This window comes from Thamnophis sirtalis, unplaced genomic scaffold, assembly GCF_051295495.1.
Source record: "Thamnophis sirtalis isolate CommonGarterSnake01/CBP01778 unplaced genomic scaffold, rThaSir2_p1.2 scaffold_5, whole genome shotgun sequence".
Classification (NCBI taxonomy): domain Eukaryota; kingdom Metazoa; phylum Chordata; class Lepidosauria; order Squamata; family Natricidae; genus Thamnophis; species Thamnophis sirtalis.
Window position 1 is genome coordinate 53,252,574 of NW_028261385.1, and position 18,822 is coordinate 53,271,395.

The following is an 18,822-nucleotide window of genomic DNA, read 5'->3' on the forward strand; positions in this document are numbered from 1 at the left end:
TTAAGAAGACAATATAACTGCATGAATTTCAGGGAGTATATACCAAATGGGAAACATATATAGGCAAATTGAAGGGGCAGGATTCTTGTACTTTTATTTGTGCTTTTTCAGTGCAAAAATGAAGCTTATCTCCTCCTCTGTGCCTAATGATTGTTTTGGAAGTGATTACACATAGTCCTCACTTACAGTCTTGTTTAATGACCATTTGAAGTTACGATGGTGGAATAAAATTGTAAGTCATAGTCATAGGCATTGATGTTTTGTTTCATGTTCATGTTCATGTTTGTTTCATGTGTTTTCCTTCAGTGATTCCAAGCTAACAAGAATCTTTTTATTACTTCATTTAATCTCTTTCTCTAATTAACTCTGCATTTCTAAGGACCTTATTTCCTCTGCTGCTGACTTCTTATATCATAGATTTGTGCAACTTTAGCATGCAAGTTAACCATCCTATTTTTCCATGGCAAACTCCTGTCCATCTGTACTAACTTCAATGTCTACTTATTTCTTAGCTAAGTGGATTACGTATGTATGTAATGCTTCCTCTGGACAAAGCAATTGTGGTTAATTGCTGAAGACATATTCCTGGAATTAAAAGAATTAATAATGCATCTGAGAGCTATACATTGGAAATCATAACTATTAAGGACAGGTTTCAATATCATCAGGAATTTTAGAAATGTTTGCAGTCTCTATTTTGGTCAACAGAAAGCTGGATAGATTATAGTTATAATTGATAGACTTGGAGCTATGTTCTGTAGTATGTAATAAAAGAGCAATAGAAGGGATAAATAGTATGACTGTGATTAGACCACAGATCACGTTCCTTAGTTTCTACTGATTCTGAATGGACCCATTTTGAATGTCTCATAATTCAGCCTCAGATGACTCTGGGCTTTATGAGGAAAGAAGAATACTATTGTCTATGCATCACATTTGATTTTATATATTTCAGTGACATTATCTGAAAAGATAAAGGTTTCCCAGTCCAGTCGTATCTGACTGTAGGGCACAGTGCTCATTTCCATTTCTTGGCTAGTCTGAAGACATTTTCCATGTTGTCTGAAGACATTTTCCATGTTGTCTGAAGACATTTTCCATGTTCATGTGGCCAGCATGATTATACACCAAAGATGCATGGAATGCTGTTATCTTCTCACTAAAATTATACTTATTAATTACTCATGTTTGCATGCTTCCGAAGTCTAGGTGGGCAAGACCTGGCCAAGGAACTGGAGATTACCCCGTTGAGCAGTGCTCGGGTCTCAAACCCAGGCTGTCAGCTTTCCAGCTCAGCATTTTTAATCACTGAACCATCATCCCTTGTTATCTACTACTTATTAAAGTCGAATTATGGGTTTTCTTTTGAAGGAGTTGCTTTGACCCCTGAAATACATGGATACTTTGTTGTGCACTTTTGAAGGTCCATTATCTCCTGCCCTAGAGTGATTTTTTTTCTCCAAAAGATACTCAAGATAATTTATTTCTATTTATGTCTACTCTTTTCTGACTCTTCTGTTCTACTTTTCCTAACCCTAGTCCTAATATAACTAACCTGTAACTATTCTTCACTATTATTTCATTGCCTGAAAAAAAATCACCTATGGATCTTCAAACCTCTGGTCAGGATGGAATTATAAAAGGGATTCAAGTATTTATTTCAATATTGATACCTGTTGCCATTACTAGAACATGAAAAAGTTGACTAACTTGTCTTTGGCTTTTTAGAGAGGGCTTGGTTTTTTTGCATTGTTTGGATGGTAGCTGAGAAAAATTCTACATTATCTCAACATTAGCAAAAGAAACAGTGCAGCAGAAACTATGAAATGTTTGTTCCCGTGGAAATGAGGTGGATGTGAAAACCATCAAAACTACTGTTCATACGATAAGTGTCAGATTTTTTTCAGCTGAGAAGAAAATGTCTCACTTGAAAGTTTCTGGAACTCTATTGATACATCTATAATTAACTTATTAAATGCTAGTAAGGTCCTTCAGGGGCCTGGGGAGAATCTGCTCAACAATCCAATTTACAGGGGACTGAAAGTTCAGAACAAATGGAGATGACCATTCTGCTCTGATTATGGAAAGAAATACATGAAATACTCTCTTTGACAAAACATCAAGCAGATATTGAGAAAGCTCACTGTATTACAGCTCTCTTTTTCTATAACTTATAAGCCTCTGCCATTAATTGTGATGTGTCTCAGACTTACAATGAGAAGTTCTTTACTGGAGAAAGTATGCTGTCTCCTTCACTAAACAATGGGAATGAAAAGTCTCACATTATGTTGTTTTTGGTTTAAGGTACGTAAGTCCAATATTTCAGGAAAGTGTCTTCAGTGGCAGGAAGTATGGCCTATGAGATAAATTTCAATATTTTATTGAATCCTTGATGCAAATTGACAGACTGTAAATAGCTTCCTTGTATATCTATCAAGGTTGATTTTGTCTTATTGCTTCACCTTTTAGCTAAAATCTGGCTGGCAATTAGAGTTTTAGCTAAAGACAACTAAAATGTTCCACATTTAATTTGTAGCTCCTAATTATATATTTACACATTCTGGTTAGTAAAATAATTAGAACTATGTTATAAAAAAATAAGCACTTATACGTTATTTTTAAATGTTATCCTTTTTTCTCTCTCTTTTTGTCATTTAAGATAAATGTATTTAAATTAGTCAATCACATTAAAAATATTACTTTTAATCAGTAATTGGAATGTTGATCCATATGGCTTTACTTGTCCTATTATTGTTACAGGATTATTAACATAACTTAAGACCACTTATTGTTGGATAAAGCTACAGTACATATATTTGCTTGGTTATGGTATTTTTAACTTACTACGATTTATGGAGGTTATGCATATGAACAAAATAATTATTATAAGACAATGAAATGATAAATCAACACCTTTTACTATAGTAATTTATTTTTGCATCTTCAGCAAAAAATCAACCAAGAAACAAACATCAAATTACAGCAATTTATTCAAATATATTGTGATATTTACAAGGCTTTTTAAAAACACCATGACCATTGCAATAAAACACATTGTTAACATTATCATATCTATGTGTGTCATATATATACATATATATATATACATATTTCTAATACTAAGCTGAATTATTATTATTATTATTATTATTATTATTATTAGATATCTGATAGGCCTAAAATTAAAATACGTTGGAGGTTTCTTTAAGATATACATGAAGTGACATGGGATCAAAGCAATCTAAGATTTTATTAAAGAATAAACTTAAAAGGCATGCCTAACTCTATGCAAATATTTTAATGATTGTCACATATTAATTATCAGCTTGAGATTAGAGTCCTTATTTAACTTTGGTATATAGCCTGCAAATTGATTATGTGCTATAAATCTGGTGATGACTATTAGTGACCACATAGGTGGGTTTTTTCTATGGTTGCAAATTGATGGGGCTATAAATTATGGTAAAAGGCTAAAAAAGTTACTGTTGTAGACTTGGTCTCTTCAGACTCAGCTTGCTTTCTTTTCATTTTTCTCCACAGTTTTTCACAGTAAAACTTTGCTTGTTTCAAACATGAAAATAGTTATAATGTGCCTTGTTTCTGTTCTTGCACACCTTGTGAATCAAACCAGTTTCATTAACAGTGATTCCATTAGCTTATAGTACAAATACGTAGGAAACAATTTCCAAAGTATTTAAACGTGTTAACAGAATAACAGATTTGCAAGGGAACTTGGACATCTTCTAGTCCAAATGTTCTTATTTTGCTACAATATATTAGTGCATTTTAACTTCCTCAAACATTTTATCAGTTACTGTCATAACCCTGCAACCTTCAGAGGCCAAAATAAGAAAGTAGAATTCCTTGACAGCAAAAAGACAAATGGTCCCTGGCTTATGGCTTACTGTGTAATGCCATGCTGTGAATCCAGCACTGATTTCTAGAAAATATGGCATTTCTTTTCCTTTAGCAGTTACTCTTTACCACAAAACTTCACTTGCTTCAACATCTCAGGTGTTTAAATGTATCTGCCAAATCTTACAGTAGGCAGGGGTCTGTGTATATTTTGTACTCTCCCTCGCTGAAAGGAACAGCAGTTTTCCTAAATCTTTCAGAAGTAGTATTTCTCAAAAATTAAAATGTGGAGAGAGATTAGACCTTTGCTTCTCAGCTATGTCTTCAATTTTACAAACACTCTGGACTGCTGTGATGTATTTGTCATGTTGGAAAAGTGATTGCTCCTTTGTAAATATCACCATTCCCTACTAGGGCCAATAGATGAAGCCAGAATTGAATGGATGGGGAAAAATATCTAAAGGAAGCAAAAACAAAAATATAATCTGATTTGAATTTAAATTCTTCGCTTTTTAAAAAATTTCTCCTATCCTATATTGCTCTTATTTATTACAAATGATGGTTAACAGAATTCTTTGGCAAGAAGAGCCAAACAATGTGTCAGCAATGTTGAAATTCAACACTGGTGTGGAGAGTTCCAAGTTGGGTTCATAAAGCAGATTATTACATTACATCCTTGGATTTAGTTTAGAATGTTGCTTGAAGGCGTTACAGTTTGCAACTCATATTTTATGAAAGAACTTTAAAGGATGGCACCATATTTGAGGGAAATTCTAGGGACTGAAATTAGCAAAGCAGATGGGCTAGAACAGAGGTATCAAATTGGCGGCATGCGAGCCAGATGTTTCACACACAGGTCACACCCAACTCGCTCTGCGAAGGGAAAAATGTCATGAAATGTCACGTGACGGCAATGTGACACAATGAGTTTGAGATCCATGGACTAGAAGGAGTAGAAAAAATAGGGGAGAGAAAACAGGGGACCTTATATTTGAATTAAATGTTAATATTTAGATTCTTCTGTTTCCTGAAAAATGAGTTTGGTGGCAAATAAGCTTGAAGTACCGTATGCTGCTTTTATTTTATTTTATTTTATTTTATTTTATGCCTTTATTGAGCACACCTGGTTTATGACTTAAAGTAATGTGCATGATAAAGCTTTCATGGTTCAGCCATCAAAACCTAAACTAGCCATGGTGTGTTCTTCTCATAGACAGCTAAAGATGCAGATAAATACTTGTTTTGAGGGGTCCTTGGTGCTCTCTGAACTTGTTTTCTTGCAGATGTTTCATTACCCTAATTAGGTAACATCATCAGTGCTAGTTACCTAGTTAGGTAATGAAATAAAACAATAAAACAAGCAAGTTCAGAGAACACCAAGGACCCATCATTTCAGAATAGCATACGAAGACTCAAGCCAAGAGTACCGGTATATAATTATGCACAGGAAAAAAGTTGGACTGCTGACTTCTTTCTTCAAATGCTTCCTAACACAATCTGAAGGGCCAAGAAAAAAGACTTCTTTGTCAAAATGCCATGCTTATTACTAAACCTAAATTATTCATTTATCAAAACTATGCATCCTGTGATGCTCAGTAGCTCTTGTACCTGCCTTTTTCTGATATGTCAAATATGCTTTTGCACTGATTACTGCATGTGGCAACCCATAACACAGTGTCTTTCTTGTAAATAGTGGATATTTTAAAAAAGGTAATTTGATATTTGTCAAAATGATATACAGTTTGAAAAATATGAAATAGTTATCTGTACAGAAAGGGTATCATCTAAAGCTATCTAGAATTATATTAAAAGTTTCAGGAAATAAGCAGGTGCCTTGCACTTAAGTCTCTGACTTATTCACATGGGGCAAGACTTGTAAACATTTTACTGGCAGGTAAGGAACAATGTAAGACAAATAATCTCTAAATTTTGGATTGAGGCGAGCTGGAGTTTCTAATGACACTAATTAAACTTCCAGCTTTGTGCTGATACAGGTGAGAAGTTTTAATGAACTAGAGATAAGTTTCTTTGACCTGAACTCCCATTTAATTATTTAATTCCAACTTTTTACAGGTATTATATAATAGTCTGTTAAAGCCTATGAACAGTCTCCTTAAATACTTCCAAGACCAACCAGTAACTAATGGAAAGCAATCAGCAAACATTACAAGGCCAAACAATGCTAAGGATTCCGCATTCACACATACATTCTCAGCAGACAGAGTGATGAATGATGTTGATCAACTGTGAATAGAATTTTGCCTCCCTAAAACGTTTGAGTGGCGGAGTTATTGTGTCATAGGATTTGACCTTGTAAATTATTGAGATATTTCTGAATTATTTTAACATAGATCTGTATAAATAGATCTAAAGATATTTTTTTATGTTACTGTTATGTTCAATTATGACTCAAATATTAGAATCTGAATATTTTTGATGAATTGTGCTATACTGGATATTAGATATTGCTAAGAAAATTATTTTGAAAAATTACAAATGTATCGTTATTCTTGATATTAAGGTTTAGGTTCAAGAGATGTGTAATTTCTATTTTTAAAAAGGCAATTTTATCTGCAATATTATAAAAACTGATGAAATGTATTTCCCTTTGGTATAGATTTTATTACATTTGACAACAGCTGAATATTTTCATTTAAAAAAAAAACTTTTAAAATATTAATGTTTAATGAATAATGTTATCTAAAGGTAGTTTGTAATCCCCAAAACTTATAAACAACTTCTTTCTTTTACTATTGTTTTGGATTGTATATTTTTAAAATGTCTTTCCATTTTTATAAACCATTTGTGTCTGTGTCTGTATGTGTCTTAAAAAAGGATGCAGTGATTAAATAGAATGTTGGAATTCAAAATACGTGTAACACTCAATTTAAAAAAGCACATTAAAATATGTTTCAAAACAGAAACTATCAACTTGTCTTTATTAGATGGATTTTTAAAAGGCCATTAAAAAAACCCAGCAGGAAACCTTTTCTTGGCTGCCACTTCATTCTTTTCCAAACAGGGCATGTGGCAGTGATGGAATCAGATACAGCAAGACTGACATTTTCGTTCTTTCTTATATTTCAGATTTCTGAATGTTTAGAAAGGTTGATCGTCAGTGATGGATACCAACTCCAAACCCTACTTGGATAAACCAGAGACTGGACTGATAATCTTTCTTAAGTAAAATTTATTTTCTGCTTGATTGTTCCCCATAGCAGAACCATCCATGTCTTTAGAGAAATAAAGAAGCAACTGGATAGTCCAAGCATGAGGTTTTTCTTAAACGCCACCACTGACTGCCAAATATGGAAATCACCCTTAACTCTATAAAGGTTTGCTTTGTTCCCTTCTATTCATGTCAAGTTACTACTTGCTACCACATGTTAAGTAAGTGCACTCCCCTGAATTCCTTTTTAGAGCAAGTTACTTAAAATAGCTCTAATAGGTAGCATGCCAAAGTGCTTTTTAAGAATGTATGCTAACTGTGCCTCCGCTTTTCTCTTGAGACCAAACCAATTAAAATTTAAAATTGAGCATTAGTTCTTATCATGCATTTTACATAGTTGTTTTGGTTACAACATAATTTCACGTTGGAATTCCTGGGTCATTCAGCATTTGCTTCTTCCTTTTCTGAATAATGCATTAGATATTTTCAGGTAGAAATCAGCAATGTTAAGAACAGCTATCCTGCAGAAAAAAAATTATGAACTTATTTTGCGCCGTAAACACTTTAATCAAGCATTCCTGTTTAAGAAAATGACAATAATTTTCTTCTGTTTAAATCAGAATATCATGCAAGAGACTCTCTGAATTCATGTGAATAATCTCTTTTCAAATGTTTCTGACAAAACAGTTCTGCTAGAATAAGAGGCTATTATTATTATTATATGGTTCTTATTAGATGAATTTCAATTTGAACTTGATGTTTAATTCTTGTCTTCATATCAACTGGGCAATGCTACAGCAGGGGTTTCATAAGACAGACTGGTACGCAAGACCAGTTTTATTACAGGAAAAGTGCAGGAGATCCTTTTGTACATAAGCTTCTTCACCAGATTTATTTATTTATTTATTTATTTGACTTATATACTGCTTCATAGGGCTTTCAGCCCTCTCTAAGCGGTTTACAGATTTTTAGCAAATTGAGTCAGCAAATTGCCCCCACAGTCTGGGTCCTCATTTCATCCACCTCGGAAGGATGGAAGGCTGAGTCAACCTTGAGCTGGTGAGATTTGAACCACTGAACTGCAGATAACAGTCAGCTGAAGTGGCCTGCAGTACTGCACCCTAACCATTGTGCCACCTCGGCTCCTAAAAACATATAACCATTCTTTAAAATATACATAATCATACCCATACCCATATTTTTGAAAAAACATTATTGAATGGAATTTAGTGACATACGTTATGATTTATCAAGATGGAGATAATATTAGCAACTTTTCCACAAACTATTTTGAGCTTTAAAAGATTGAAAACAAAGTGTAATATGCAATCTGGAAATCACAAAATCAATGCAATTTGTATAATTTTACCTCTACTTAAATTCTGAATTTGCTTTTAGTGGCAGCTCAATATAGAAAGTATCACAGCTTGTCTTCCAAGTATTAGTAGTATGTTAAACACACTATTAAAATGTATTTAAAAGATCCAATATCTTCAATAAAAGCAGCTGGTCCAACTAGTTTTATGCTTCATATTCTTCTATATGAACCAAAATCTTCAGACAAAGTGCAGGCAAATATATCCACTGATTTTTGAAATATTAAAAAGTATGATCAATGTCATTGATTAGTCCCTATAGTGTTAGGGTTTCCAATATTTTGGGACCAGTAAATACATTTCAACTTCTGAAAACATTTCCTGATTTTTCTTTTAAGATTGTTTAAAACATAACTAGCAGCGAACAAACTGATGAGGCCATTCCATGCTGTGCTTACTTTTTCCAACTGATTCTTTCCATTACTCAGAATGTTTTCTTCCCCCCAGAACATATAGGCAAAGTTGCAAGCAGTGGATTGCAGCTACCACAATTTTTAATTTCTTGCAATGTCTACATATCATTTTTTGGAACCAGCAATATTCTTGGAAATAAATTTAAAGTTGAAAATTGGTATTAGGAAGTACCATTTTTGCATTTAATTTAAGTTTTAAAGAGTATAAATCAAAATCAGTTAAAATTAGGACTTGATGGGTGTCAGTGGAAGCATCTGTGAGCATGGGGATTACATTGGTGACCTAGAGTTTCAATTGCAGAAATATTTAATATAATAGAAATATTTGCTGCAATTATCATGAATACATTCCCTAACCTTGTGAATAGACTGCTTGGAGGTTTATTGGTGATGCCAATCATTCATCTACTGTGAGAGAGCTTGTGGTTACATCTCACAAGTCTAAAGAAAAAGTTTGACTGGCTGGAACTTACAAAATTCTGATGTTCCAAGATGCTTATTAGTTGGCTCACTTCTAAAGTACAAAATTTTCTCTTCCTTTAAGAAACTTAAATATTCTTACAAAAAAAGTAGCCTTCATGATAATGAAGACAAATATCAGGATAAAATAATGTATGTGGTACTGAGTCTGAAATAAGGAAAAATAAATGGTACCATTCTCATCAATACAAACAATGCCTAATTGCTAGAAACTTCCCAATTATCCATGTTTCTTGTAGATCTCGATACAATAGCAATGTCCAAATTAGCAGTTTTTACTTGCAATTTATAACTTCAGAAATATTGATTTCATTTCTTTCTGGACAAACTATATGGATAGATATATAATACTGACTCAAGACATTATTTTTCATCTTCAATCTTTAATTTTTCATCTTCAATCTTTAACAATAGCTCTTAAATTGGAGAAAAATGCACTATTCATATAAAAATATAATTTTTGACATAAACACAACAATGCTACCTAGAAAAAGTAGAATGTAATCACCATAATAAAATCTGTGCTTTCATGCCATGGTCTGTTTGCAATCTCATAGAAAGAGGAGTGTTCTCATACTCTTTGTTTGCTTGTTGTTTTAAGATTGGAATGTCTATTTTTTGCCAGGCTTTAATGAATAGGAAAACCTAGCCCCCAAAATACACTTATTTCAACACAGGTTTATTAACTATTGAAAAAACAGGAATTCTAGATTCTTATGTCTACTAGGATTTCCATGACTTACAGTACCAATATCCACCTGCCATATCAATATTAATACTACACATCTCCACTTTAATAAGAAATTAAGGAGAAAACATTCAAATTATGGTTTAATTTAAGTCACAATGAAACACCAAAGAAATGTATGTTCCTTCTTGCTTCAGCTTCATCATTATCATGAAAAATTCAGACAGAAATTCGAAAAGCTTCCCAGGCATTTTGCCTTTATATCAGTCTTGAATTCTGGGCAGGGAGCCAGGTGAATGTGTTTCATTTTAGGATACTTTTATTTGGATCAAATCCATAATTAACTCCACTTCATTAGCTAAAAGGAATAAAAATCTTTCATAATAAATCTATATGACACCCCTAAATTTTAACATTATTCACTAAAAGTTCCATTCTCCTGAGTTTGCGTTTATTTTTTGGCATTGGTTTGTCATATAAACCATTTTTAAGAAGATGCTCCTTGCTGTGATGGACCTGGGCACCATGCTGGATCTGGAAAGCACAAAGAGCTTGAAGAGGACGAAGTACAGTCTGATTGGAAAGAAAGAGAAAAAAGAAAAGAAAACTTAGAGCTAGACATAAATTACATAGGCCTTTAGTTGCATGAAGTGAAATAAATACCTTGCTTCTGAGTATATTTACTTGGAAGTGATATTAATCTATAATTTTTTTGGTTGAGGCTATGGAATATGTCCGTTTTTTTAAAAAAGTCAGTGAAGCAGTTTCAAGCATGATTTTAAAAGCTGTTACAATCTCAGTTTCACACTTTTCTCTGTTGGTTTACATGCTGAACTGCTTAGTACTATGTCACTAATAAGAATGAGTTTAGCTTCCACTACTATTTCTTGCTAAATAAACTAGAAATAGTAAATTAAGAGAAAACAGGACAATGAGAAGTTTGGGGGCAAAGAATCTATTGTATACAACATGTTTTCCACTACCACTATTCCATAATGTTAATTATAGGAAAGACATTATTTTTGGTGACACAATTATAAATCTTGAAAGTACAAAATTGTCTCTGTAAAGAGTGTAAGGAGATAGAAAGGAGTAGATTCCCCTGAGTAAAACACCTAATGACACATTGTTACATCATGCATTTTTCCTGGCAATAATATTGAAGTTATTTGTCACTGCATTCAGGGTTTTTTTCGATCAACCAAGATAATTTTGTGTTCCTTTCTGCAGTGTCATTTTCCAGTTGGATGCCGGTTACCTTTGATTACCCACTTCTTTACCCCCCAAAAGACTGACCAATATCATTATTGAAAAATGATTATATTTAGCATCATTTTAATCAAAAGGATGAAAACTATTCTGCAGGATTTTATGCATGATAAGCAATGTAGTTTCTTACCCAAAAGCCAGTTGACAGATATCAAAAATATAATTTTATTATATTAAAATATTTTAGAACACCATAATGGAAAACAAGATGTGTTTATCTTTATTGATGTAAGGAAAGCCATTCGCAATTTGAACTAGACTTTTCTATTTAATTTTGGAAAATATGAAATTTGGAAAAAGTATTATTAAGTGGGTGAGATCTCTATACACAAACAGCACAAATTACAGTCAATGGACTAGATCCTGTAGCAAACACAAAAAGACAACTCGAGGCGCTCCATTTCTGCCACAGCTGTTCATTTTAGTTCTTGAAATGCTTACAATGCTTTACAGCCAACTCTAAGCAGTTTACATAGTCAGCATATTGTCCCCAACAATCTGGGTCCTCATTTTCTCGACCTCAGAAGGATGGAATTCTGAGTCAACGTTGAGCTGGTGAAGATTGAATCACTGGCAGTCAGCAGAATTAGCCTGCAATACTGTATTCTAATCACTGGGCCACCATGGCTTAGATACATCAAACAATATGAAAAAGTAGCTTGGGTGAAGGTTATAGAGTGGTATAAAAATTTGCATATAATTTAGAATAATTAAATTCAGAATAATTAAAAGTAATAAATATATGAATGGAAAAGCTAAAAGAATTGGCTTCTATTTAAATTAAAGAGAAATGAAATAAGTTAATAATAAATAATAATACAAATGGAATATCAAAAAGAGTTGGTAAAACTAATTTGATAGAGAAAAAAGTAGAATATTTGGGTATTACCATAATTAATATGAATGGTATATTATTTCAAAATAATTATATCAATGTATGGAATGAAATTATGAGAGAATTTTTAAGATGGGAAAATACAATTATGAAGAATTTATGTAGTGAAAGTGCAAGTATTTTCTAGAATGTTGTTTTTATTTTTTAAAAATACCTTTTTTGAAATATGATACAGTTTTAAGTAGTGGAAAAAAGATGTGTCCAAATGTATATGGCAGTGGAAAAAATAAAGGATTAAATGTAAAATTCTTGAATATGCAGAAGAAAAGAGGATTAGGATTCCTTATTTTAAATTATATTTTGCAGCCTGCTGCTTGGTTTGGATGAAAAAATGATTGTTGCTCATAAAATAATGTAAGAATTGGAAGAATATAACCTGATATTTGGGTGGCATTAGTTTTTATGGCCTTCAAAGTTAAAATTAATGTAGAAAAAACATTATATAGAAAGTACCATATTAACATGGAATAAATACAAATAAGGGCTATGCTCGAAAATACCTCATGGCTTTCAGTATAGGAAGCATTTTATAGAAAAGAAACTGCTTAACATATCAAGATTTATCAGTACAGGAGAGTGGAAAAATTCAGATAATGCCGTGAGAACAATTAAATTAATTTTCAAAGGTTTTCATCTGCACATTTAAAAAAAAGATTTAATGTAGATGAAATATTACTGGAATATATAAAATGAAATTTGAACTGAATTATATAGAAATGATGAACATGTGCCTGTAAAATGTATAAAGCTTCGTTAAAATTTGAATGGAAGAGGAACAGGTTAAAGATTGTATGATAAAATGGGCAATTCATTTTCATTATAATATGCAGACAGTTAAATGGGAGAGAATGTGGATGAATGGGTTGAAATTCATATCATACTATAATTTAAGAAACATTTTTTATAAAAGGATGTACCTTTTTATGTACCTGCGGACCAGTGATGGGTTTCAAAAAATTTTAGAACCTATTCTGTAGATGTGACCTGTTTTGTGGGAGTGGCTTTGTGGTCATGTGACCAGGTGGGAGTAGCTTGGCAGTCATGTGACTGAGTGGTAGTGCCTTGGCAATTATGTGACCGGGTGGGAGTAGCTTGGGACTCATGTGACTGGGTGGCAGTGACCAATGAGATGTCACTGAATTCTTTGCCTCAAAGAATGACCTACAAAAAGAAGATATAAAAAAGGAAATTTTATTATTTTGTGCACTTACTACTTAAATAAGAATAAAATAAGTACACAAAACAATAAAAGAGCTACTTACAGAGGAAATATGGCTGTCCTTGCCAGTCTTCAACATTACTGACCACCTTACACACACACTTCCAGCCCCTCTGCCTCTTCCCTCTTCCTGGATTCACTCAGATGTTTTTAAAATTCACAGCCTGTGCACACACAAGACATTTTTAAAACCCACAGCCTGTGCCCAGCACACACACTTCCAGCCCTCTGCCTCTTCCCACTTCCTGGATTCACTCAGACGTTAGGATACAAATAATTTTAAAGATTACTATTGGGAAAAAGCCAGAACTTTTTTTATTAAGATTTATGAATAGTGAATTAGAAAAAAAATATGGAAGATTTTATATATAGTGACTTCAACAAGTTTATTATTTGCACAATAAAGGAGAAATACTGACATACCCATCATAGAGGAATGGAGTATAAAAATGGCAAAAATGGCAGAAATGATCCCTTTGGTCAGGGACAAAATAAGTTATCAATATTTTTGAGATCAATTTGAAGGTAGAGCAACAAGATCTGTCCATTATCAGTTGCCTCACCAATTGTCTGACAACCAACTTATTATTTACAGAGAGTATGGGGTCATCAGGGAGACAAAATATGGGATTTGAGATCCTTTTTTAACTTAGGAAAGGTTAATCAGCCGCTATTGAAAATGTGGTAGCACGTGACAGAATTATTCAGCAGTTTTCCATCCTAGCCAATACCTCTTATTTTTACCTTCTTTCCCTTCTTGATCACAAACATGATCTATTGTTTCTAAAAGGTTTACCATACTCTTGTATTTTAATTGTATACCAAACATGTTTTTAATAACAAGAATCCTCTACTATTCTTTGAAAAGAAAATTATAAACATTCAGGATAGTCAATGTTGTTTTTACTCAAAACTGAGCATGGCTATGTGAAGGAACAAATATCCAAGCTACATGTGGTATGTACATTCAATCAAATATTCAAAAATATTCCTTTACAAAGGTCACGTATTGATTCTCTTATCTCTTGGTAAAGGAAAACTACATTTTTCTTTTTTTAACTTTTTCCTCACAAACTCCCTTTGCACATATATGATGAGAGGACTAATTTCTAAGTCTTGTCATAATTGTTAGTTAAGCAGCAGTTACACAAGGAACTGCAGTCACAGCTTTGAATTAGAAGAGGAATTAATAACACTAAAATAAGAGAGAAAAGGAAAAATATGAAAGAAAAGGGTGGTTAAAAAGCAAAGGAGGCACAGAGGACACTGTAATTTCAAATACTATTTTTGGAAGCCTCGGTAAGTGAGAGGGACATGTTTCTGAATAAGGAAACAAGATTAGGTTGTTGTTACAAGGTTGCAAATCTTATAACTGCTTTCTTTCTCTCCTTCCTCTTATATCTGCTCAACTGAAAATTCATTCAGCTGCAGAAATCTGCCAACCTTAAACTAAAGCTGTAATCTACATGGAGAAAAAAATGCACTTCTGCTAAACTGAACTTGATAATATCCCACATATATATGATCACATGATATCTATGCAATGTATTTAATGAAGCTTACGTTTAACATATATTTCTATATTTATTCAAACCTGCACATCCACATAATATGGATTAAAAGGTGAAAATTCAAGCTTCCTCAAGTTATAATGGCAACTGGGATGGAAATTTCCATTTCTCAGCAATGCCGTTGTAAATTGTGATATCACATGATTGTATCACTTATTGATGGCAATCTTACCAGTCACAGTTGCTATTATGCCCAAGACGCGTGAAGTCTTAAGGGGGAAATGATGTTGGTCCCAGATATGGGAGTGCCATAGACGGTGGTGGGAAATAGTACGAGGGCCAGCACAGACTGGTAGAGGTCTTGGGAAATCTGATGGAGGTCATGAGCAGAGAGGTGCTGCTGGTGGAAATGACTTACTGGAGTGACCTGCAAGCTTCCCCCACCTGCTTCCCCTTTGACTTAGCTTGTGAAAAGCCAGCAGGGAAAGTCACAAAGTGTAATCATGTGACTACAGATTCCTATAATATAGTTGTGAGTTGAGTTCCCATGTGCCCAGATCACAATCATGTGACTGGGAGTGCTGCAATGTTTGTTTATTCAGAAACCACTCATAGTCCATTTGTCACCCTAATTTGGTCATGGTCCAGTGCCACCATAACTTTGATAATTGCTGAAAAAAATGCAAACAAAGTTATGCAACAAAACTAACAAATCAAGTGTCTTACTGCTAGGTATAAAGACACATCACTGACTCTTTCTTTGAAATATTTCCAAAATTTCCTTGACTTCACTAGCCACCAACACACACACACCCTTATTTAGCTAACAAAATGACAGTGAAAAATCAAGGAAATTGATTTTATGTACTTTGTGCCATAGTGGACAAACAGTACCCAATGTTGAAAAAGAAGTTTTCTAGAAGGTTTGTCAAAGAAGTGGGATGAACCACATGAAAAGGAGTGGCAAGATTAATGTAAGAATAGGTGGTGTAGGAAAAACAACAACAGGAGAATGACATTTCTTCCTGCCAAGTTTTTAAACTTAATGTATTTCAGCTCTTAATTAGGAAGATTTAAGAAAAGATGGAGTGAAAAATTTGAAACTTGGTCAGTAAAACAGCCTGGTTTTAAAAAAAGAAGCATAGATTGCATTTGGTTATTCCATTAGTAGTGTACATGACTTTAAAATTACCTACCTCTTTAATTGCATCATTTTTTTCCACGATGGCTAGGGCAATAGCGGCACATTCAAGTGTAGACAGGCATGCATTTGTGGGCTGGGTACGAATTATGTACTGACTTGAAAAGCTGGTTTTCAGTTGTACCTGAAAATAGTAATTTCAGATTAAAGGAATACATCATTAAAACACAGGGTGCTCTCTGTTTCCTAAAAAATTCCTTTAATTATATAAGATTTTAGTTTTTAGTAATAAAATGTTGTATTGAACAAGGATTTGCAATATATTAACACATATTTTTATATTGATTAAAAATAAGGAAAACAACCTATGATGTTTTTTACCACCAACACAAAAACAAACCTAAAATAGGATAAACCTAAAATATTATGCTAATGCATAATAATATACATATAAAGAGACCATAGTTCGAACTGCTACATGATTACTGAACTGGATCAAGCATTGGTGGGATGAAACTGAACAAATTGGAGGGTGGGGAAAGTAAGGTGATTTCTGCTTATTGCCTTCCCATAAAGAGACACTTACAGCCATAAAAAATATTTTGCCGAACTATGCAGTGCTCCATAATATAGTACCAGCATTACAAGGGAAAGAATTTGTCCTTATCATCAATTTTGGTTATACCTCTTACATAACACATTTTTACAAATGGACCAGCAGAATATACAATTAATGTTTAGCCTGTTCACACTAGAATTTTACAGCTAGATGGTTGTATGTATGTATGTATGTATGTATGTATGTATGTACGTATGTATGTAACTGATTATCCTGAGAACAAAATGCTTTATTTTTGCAAAATGGAACAGTGTGTCAATCTTCGTATTAAATTTATCTTATAAAGGACCTTGTTGCTTAATGAGTCATTAAATGTTACACTTGCTATTATATTATGCTCAATAGTTCACTGTACAGTATTAAATATGTCTACCCAATGACAGCTATGCATGAAAGACATTTTTAACAGTTAATCTGGAGAGAGATGTAGCCCCCTCCTTAATCATTATAATTTGAAACAGTCATCAAGAATTTAAATTTCACAATTGAATAGGCTTTCTTTACAAAATTTTCACTAATATCAAAGAAACATCAAACAACTAAAACACAATATACACATGAATACAAATAACAGCATCTGCTCCTTCGCTATTATTAATACACATATTTCATGTTAATTAAAATCATAACACAATATTAATATTTCATAGCCTTCTATATTCCCACCATGACCAACATACTGTCAGTCTCTTCTCCACAAATAGGATTTAGGTTGAATATCAAAAATCAGAGTAGATAGACATTGGATTTCTCAAGCTTGAATGTGGTTAACTCTTCTGTACAATATTATTACAATTAGGTTTTTTTTTAATGTGGCAAATAAAATTTCAAACGTTTTTCTAATCCTGTTTATCTACAACTTTATTTCAAGGTCTTATGCCCAGAGCTTAGAAGAGGACTGCTTTAATACCCCTCTTAGTATTTATTGGACGAATTCACTATCAATATTAGGTTTTTATGTATTTGCATTTCTAATTCATATATATATATATATATATATATATATATATATATATATATATATATATATATATATATATAAAATAACACCCTAGTCCATCAACTCTTAAAAGTCTAAAAGCAAGATACTCAAACTGAAAAGACAAAAGCAGAAAATAAAACTTTAAAGTAATATAACACCCTAAATTATTCATTTATTTTCATGTTTTATCTATGCATGCAATTATAACTAAACATCACAAGGAGAACATAAAGGGGAAAAACCTAAACTGGCAAAATCCAAGCAAATATTGTTTATCTAGTTTTGGAGACTATTTTGCTATTTTAACTACATGAACCTTTGGAGATACAAAACCACATTGGTGTTTAGAAGAGAATATATGTAGCTCAGGGTTAAGCTGTGGAGTCCTTGGGGTTCTCTGAGTTCTGTTGTTTGCTTACAGACCATTGTTACCGGAATGGGTAACATCTACAACTCTAGCACTGAGATGTTACCTAGTGGGGTAACAGAACATCTACAAATAAACAACCAAGCTCAGAGAGCACTAAAGACTCCACATTTGTGGTTAGATTTTTATTTTAGAAACATCTCTCTCTACATGAAAACAACCCATTACAATAAGTTTTTATATGGTATGTTTTTTGTTTTGTTTTGAATTGTTGTAAATTTCCCAAATTCATGTATTTGAAATGGGACACTATATGGATTAAAATCATAAATAAGTTACTCCATAAAGAATTAGACTCAATAAAAATATAAATAACAGCTGATGCATTATGATGCCTCTGTCTTATCTTTACATTTTATTTTCTTTATGGGCCTCTAATTTCATTTTCCATTACAACAGAATTATACAATATCTCCTGTTAAAATTTTAATAGATTTTTAAAAAAATTAACAATAAAACAAGGTAAATAAAATGAACAGCATATTAGTAGTTTGAAATGGAGTGCAAAAATAGAGAAATGACAGGAATCCCAGACTGAACAGAAAAGAGTTCTGAAGTTTTCTTGAGCTGGTATGAAATAATAAATAGTATTCCTACCCTATATGTAGTCCAAATCATTTTTAAAAAAGCTATGCATAGCAAAAATATCCACTTGCTGCTGAATAAAGTCCCATCAGTTACTTTCTTGATGGAAAAAGAAATGCACAGCTAAACTGTCAACTCACTTTTGAAAATTACATCAAGAATATAAATAAATTAGTCAATTGAAACATACTGG

General features: G+C 32.8%; 1 protein-coding gene across 1 annotated transcript in view; it reads right to left on the minus strand.

The window, feature by feature from the left end:
* Nucleotides 1-8,841: 8,841 nt before the first annotated feature.
* The window catches only part of DTWD2 (DTW motif tRNA-uridine aminocarboxypropyltransferase 2), a 75,641-nt gene continuing 65,660 nt past the window's right edge, over nucleotides 8,842-18,822 (minus strand). The window contains exons 5-6 of the mRNA XM_087715835.1: nucleotides 16,072-16,200; nucleotides 8,842-10,554 (exon numbers count right to left, since the gene is read on the minus strand). Of these exons, the coding sequence (XP_087571961.1) occupies nucleotides 10,384-10,554; nucleotides 16,072-16,200 (300 nt within the window). The 3' untranslated portion in view covers nucleotides 8,842-10,383. The remainder of the gene's footprint in view (nucleotides 10,555-16,071; nucleotides 16,201-18,822) is intronic.